Source organism: Haplochromis burtoni, unplaced genomic scaffold (assembly GCF_018398535.1).
Source record: "Haplochromis burtoni strain Fernald_Lab_line unplaced genomic scaffold, NCSU_Asbu1 Contig_850, whole genome shotgun sequence".
Classification (NCBI taxonomy): Eukaryota; Metazoa; Chordata; class Actinopteri; order Cichliformes; family Cichlidae; genus Haplochromis; species Haplochromis burtoni.
The window spans coordinates 130,853-137,392 of record NW_024583211.1 but is presented as its reverse complement, the minus strand read 5'-3'; the positions used below and the strand labels follow the sequence as shown (position 1 = coordinate 137,392).

Below are 6,540 nucleotides of genomic sequence, written 5' to 3'. Positions count from 1 at the left end.
CAGGGTGTTGGCCTTTGAGTTTGTCACCTCAAACACTTAGATTTGTTTTGTTACTAAGTTTCTATTATGTACCCTAAGTTTATTAAATTGATTTTTTAAAATCATACTGGGCATTTACCCGGTATGCCTGATGGTGATTTTTAGTTTTTATGGGCCGATGTTTGTTTTTTTTCTCTTTTTTTTCTCGGAATGGTATAAAAACTGAAAGGTGGTGGATTGACCAGTTGCTGGGAAAAATAACTCAGTTGTTTAGCGGTGGGTATTGCGGAACTTCCACAGATTCATTAACATTAGCAAGTGGTGAAGCCCAGCAGGTGGATGAGGGAAAGGTGAGGCAGGACGAAGAGAGACCTGAGACGGCCGCCAGTCCGAGTATCAGGTGAACTGAACTTCAGGTGAGAAGTTATGACCTGCAGTCTATCTGGGTCAGATATGAACCAAGTTTAGGTGGAGTTTATTTTTGTTGTGCTGACTTTTTACCGTCAGTTACAATAACTTGTACTGCGTACTAGCTAGCATGACGGAGTTTCTATAAAGCTGGATGGGTGCTATGATGTTACTGATAGTGAACTTTATTTTATTCACAAGGTTAGTTATTAGAGTTTTCAACTGTCCCATAAAAAACGGAATCGTCGAGCATTCAGAAAAAATATTACGCGTTTCTTACTGAGCTGAAAGGAAACACAGTTTGTCCCGTACTTCAGCTAGAATGGAAAAGACACAAAGCTGGAGTTATTCTGTGTATTTATGCTGTCAGCTGTTTCTTCTTCTCTCATTCTCTCCCCTCCCTCTTCTGTTGCTACTTCAATCGACTTTTCTCTCTTGTTTGTTTATCGCTCACTTTGCCTAAGAAAGAGGAAACCAGCGGATAAACAACAGCAGCACGATTAAACTTGATCAGCTGTTGTTAGAATTAATTTATTATTACTTTCTAGTATCAGCTGAGGTTTGCTGGAGCCACAGCTGTAAAGCTGCTGGTCATGATATCAGTTTGGTTATGTGGTGAGAGGGAAACATGAAGATGAAACTGAATCATCAGAGCTGAACAGGTGATGGAGAAACAGGTTTACCTTTTAGGTGACATGAATGAGTTGAAGGGAAGTTATGAACTGTTTCTGAGAGACAAATAACACCAGGATCCTTTTCTAAGTAGCTGACAGCTGGTAACTGTGCAGGGGCGGATCTAGCAAAGTTTTGCCAGGGGGCCAGTTAGGGCATTAACAGGGAGAGGGGGGCACAAATAAATACTTTTCTATCTTATTCTCCCTTTCAACATGTAAATGAATCAGAACTGTAGTTATATTGAAATGTATTGACTTTTTTATAGTATTTTTCTCTCTCTTATTTTCTTTATTAAATGTACCTTTATATATTTGACATAAATTAAAAACAACAACAACATTTAAAATGTCTAGCTTTAATAAATAATTATCTGAATCTTAAAACCTTAGTCATGTGATGTCAAATGTATAGAAATCTGTTATTGTATATAGTAATTTTTTTCAGGGTCCCATCATAATTTCTTCAGAAGTAGCTAAGTACTGTATATGATGCCAGCATTTTCCCACATTTTCTAGATTCTGCACCAGTACTGTGTGTAAAATGCCATCAAAAAGTCAAAAAGTCAGTCCAGCCCTGGTGCAATCATGACTGTAGCAGATGTACAATGATGTTACCCATTCAGAATTAGGGCTTTCTGACTGTAGATTTTTATACTGTGGCTGGCCATGTCTGGCAGACTCTGGCAAATGTCACTGTGCAGTTTTACATTAAACACTTTGCGCTGTGTTGTTTCCTCTTTCAGGCCAGGAAATCATCACAACTGAGACTGAACAGGATGTTACTCTGCCATGTCAAGCTCCAGACAACATCATAGGTATAGAGTGGAGCAGACCTGATCTAAATGAGGAATATGTCCTTTTGTATCGGGATGGGCGGTCCGATCCAAAACACCAGCATCCATCTTTTGTGAACCGGGTGTATCTAAAAGACGGAGATGCGTCTTTGATTCTGAAGAATGTTACGACTGCTGATACAGGCAAATATGAATGTCGTGTGAGGACAGGAACAAGCCGCAGGAAGAGAGCGTATCTGGAAATTGATCCCGTCAGTATAATATATCTGAGAGTTGTTGATCCTCCAGGTGAGTGAGTAGAGTTGAGTGTGTGTGTGATCAGAGGTGAAGCTGCTTCCTGGTTGTTGATGTTTGTTTCTAAAGATGTTGTTGATGAGACTTTGTAGAAAGCAGCTGGTCTGAGTGATGTGATCAGAGTGCAGTAGATAATGTCTGACAGCAGTTTGAAGAGGAAATGGATTCTGTTCTGTTCTTCACTCATCACCTACCTGACAGCTGACACCTCACACCTGTTTCTCACCTGCAGGAGCCAATACAAGAGAAGGATGAATTGAAAGAAACCGGACAAGAGAAGACAAGACTGATAGTTGGTCTGTCAATTTTTGCTGTGCTGCTTGTTTTTGTTGTTATTGTTGGTTTTCTGATCTACGGAAACCATAAAAAAAAGGAGAAGATGGATTCACACCGTCATCCTGCTGAACACCAACTAACCGGTCAACAGCTGAACTGTAAGTCTCTTCTTTCTGAGAGAGAGGAACAGCCTTGTGGGGTTTCAGTCTTGACCGCTGTTTGCAAGTGAGTGGAATAGTGCAAATGTACAAAGAAAAAATGCTAACAATTTAGTGGAGAAATTTAAAGTAGTGTTTTTATTTTCTTTTTTTGTTTTTTTTCTTTTTGTTCTTTCAGTGTTTGTTTTTACTTTTATCAGATGAAATGTGTTATTTCTCAAAATGCATGCTACAACCATTTGGCTAGCTCCTGTTCAGTTAGCTCAGATGAGTTTCGCATGTTGGATTCAACTGACTGCACTTTACCGCGGACACGATACAGTGTAACGACAAGTGCAACTGACTGCACTTTACCGCGGACACGATACGGTGTGACGACAAGTGCAACTGGCTGCACTTTACCGCGGACACGATACGGTGTAACGACAAGTGCAACTGACTGCACTTACCGCGGACACGATACAGTGTAACGACAAATGCAACTGACTGCACTTTACCGCGGACACGATACGGTGTGACGACAAGTGCAACTGACTGCACTTTACCGCGGACACGATACGGTGTGACGACAAGTGCAACTGACTGCACTTTACCGCGGACACGATACGGTGTGACGACAAGTGCAACTGACTGCACTTTACCGCGGACACGATACGGTGTAACGACAAGTGCAACTGACTGCACTTTACCGCGGACACGATACGGTGTAACGACAAGTGCAACTGACTGCACTTTACCGCGGACACGATACGGTGTAACGACAAGTGCAACTGACTGCACTTTACCGCGGACACGATACAGTGTAACGACAAATGCAACTGACTGCACTTTCACCGCGGACACGATACGGTGTAACGACAAGTGCAACTGACTGCACTTTACCGCGGACACGATACGGTGTGACGACAAGTGCAACTGACTGCACTTTACCGCGGACACGATACGGTGTGACGACAAGTGCAACTGACTGCACTTTACCGCGGACACGATACGGTGTAACGACAAGTGCAACTGACTGCACTTTACCGCGGACACGATACGGTGTGACGACAAGTGCAACTGACTGCACTTTACCGCGGACACGATACGGTGTGACGACAAGTGCAACTGACTGCACTTTACCGCGGACACGATACGGTGTAACGACAAGTGCAACTGACTGCACTTTACCGCGGACACGATACGGTGTAACGACAAGTGCAACTGACTGCACTTTACCGCGGACACGATACGGTGTAACGACAAGTGCAACTGACTGCACTTTACCGCGGACACGATACGGTGTAACGACAAGTGCAACTGACTGCACTTTACCGCGGACACGATACGGTGTAACGACAAGTGCAACTGACTGCACTTCACCGCGGACACGATACGGTGTAAAGACAAGTGCAACTGACTGCACTTCACCGCGGACACGATACGGTGTAACGAGAAGTGCAACTGACTGCACTTCACCGCGGACACGATACGGTGTAACGAGAAGTGCAACTGACTGCACTTCACCGCGGACACGATACGGTGTAACGAGAAGTGCAACTGACTGCACTTCACCGCGGACACGATACGGTGTAACGAGAAGTGCAACTGACTGCACTTCACCGCGGACACGATACGGTGTAACGAGAAGTGCAACTGACTGCACTTCACCGCGGACACGATACGGTGTAACGACAAGTGCAACTGACTGCACTTCACCGCGGACACGATACGGTGTAACGAGAAGTGCAACTGACTGCACTTCACCGCGGACACGATACGGTGTAAAGACAAGTGCAACTGACTGCACTTCACCGCGGACACGATACGGTGTAACGACAAGTGCAACTGACTGCACTTCACCGCGGACACGATACAGTGTAACGAGAAGTGCAACTGACTGCACTTCACCGCGGACACGATACGGTGTAACGAGAAGTGCAACTGACTGCACTTCACCGCGGACACGATACGGTGTAACGAGAAGTGCAACTGACTGCACTTCACCGCGGACACGATACGGTGTAACGAGAAGTGCAACTGACTGCACTTCACCGCGGACACGATACGGTGTAACGAGAAGTGCAACTGACTGCACTTCACCGCGGACACGATACGGTGTAACGAGAAGTGCAACTGACTGCACTTCACCGCGGACACGATACGGTGTAACGAGAAGTGCAACTGACTGCACTTCACCGCGGACACGATACGGTGTAACGAGAAGTGCAACTGACTGCACTTCACCGCGGACACGATACGGTGTAACGAGAAGTGCAACTGACTGCACTTCACCGCGGACACGATACGGTGTAACGAGAAGTGCAACTGACTGCACTTCACCGCGGACACGATACAGTGTAACGAGAAGTGCAACTGACTGCACTTCACCGCGGACACGATACAGTGTAACGACAAAGTGCAACTGACTGCACTTCACCGCGGACACGATACGGTGTAACGACAAAGTGCAACTGACTGCACTTCACCGCGGACACGATACAGTGTAACGACAAGTGCAACTGACTGCACTTCACCGCGGACACGATACAGTGTAACGACAAGTGCAACTGACTGCACTTCACTGCGGACACGATACAGTGTAACGACAAGTGCAACTGACTGCACTTCACCGCGGACACGATACAGTGTAACGACAAGTGCAACTGACTGCACTTTACCGCGGACACGATACAGTGTGACGACAAAGTGCAAGTGACTGCACTTAACTTCCATCCTTTTTGTTAAAGACTAATCAAAAATCATTTGGCTCCAAAAGTGAGCCACAGCAGTAAAAGTTATAGATCTTCCCATTTTGTGAAATTTAAACCACAGCACTTAGAATTAATTGTTCTTTCTGTTTACAATGTGGAAAATAACTGTGTACAATTTAATTCTAATAATTATTTTTACAATTTTTTTTTTTGCTTTTGTGCTGGAATTATAATTTTAATTTTTAAAATTTTAATTACATTGTTTTATAATTCTTTATTTAATTTTAATTTTAACGAAAACTTTTATTCAGTGTATCTTTTTTGGCATCTCATGTGTACAGCACTTTGTTTTCAGCTGGGCGCTGTTCTTAAGGTACTATATAAATAAATTGCTTGCTTGATTAAAAAGCCTGAAATGATTAAAAACGGATTAATCGTATCTTGCTATCTTCAGTGTATGTTGCTGCTTTGAGTTCAATTGAGAGTAAAGTAATTTCATGTTTATTTTAGACATTTGTGTATTTATTGTATGTCTTGGAAACAGAAAATCAGCTGAAAATAGCACAATAACTACAACTCCCCCTAAGAAGCTTCCATCTACAAATGGTAGCTGTCGCTGATTTTTTTTTTTTATAAAGTATTAGGAGCTCCAATACAAAGCGAAGTTTTAGCCAGTTAAAGTGTACAACATTACTCTGTTTCTTTATAATCTGTTACAACATATTTTAAAATTGAACTTGCTGCAGCAAAACTCTCAAATTCTGCTTCACTCAGGATTATGGTGAGATAGACATATATTCACTTGTCAGAATAAAAATGAACAAAAATGAGAAACTGTGAAGAACTGGACCTTTTATTCTTGCAAAGGAGCAAAAGCCTCTAATACAAGGTTTCAAGCAAGTGCTCGAGGGGAAAAGCCCCTAGTGACTTTTCATTACATTTTGTCAATCCGAAACTCGTTGGTGTATTTCCAGGCACTAAGTGTACCGAGTGTCTCCCCGACTGTTATACAGTTCACACTAATTCTAACATTGCATAACTTATTTTTTCCATCATCACTCTTTCCACATACAGTCCACGTAGATGTTAGTCAGCTTTTAAAGGCAATCATGACCTTTGATCAGAGCTTTCCTTTGTGGTTTTATTTCCTGCTGTTGTTTGAGGGGTCTGGCTGTGTGCCAAGCTAAGCTGAGCATAAACAAATCAAAAAGGTTTACTTATTAATAGTACCTCGGCAATTTTAAAGGCTGAAACTCTGAGAAAC

The 6,540-nt window shown here is 43.1% G+C and overlaps 1 protein-coding gene across 1 annotated transcript in view; it reads left to right on the top strand.

The window, feature by feature from the left end:
• The window catches only part of LOC102307856 (nectin-4), a 4,803-nt gene extending 2,149 nt beyond the window's left edge, over window positions 1-2,654 (top strand). The window contains exons 3-4 of the mRNA XM_042215871.1: window positions 1,805-2,145; window positions 2,382-2,654. Coding sequence (XP_042071805.1) covers window positions 1,805-2,145; window positions 2,382-2,654 — 614 coding nt within the window. The remainder of the gene's footprint in view (window positions 1-1,804; window positions 2,146-2,381) is intronic.
• The last annotated feature ends 3,886 nt before the right edge of the window (window positions 2,655-6,540 follow it).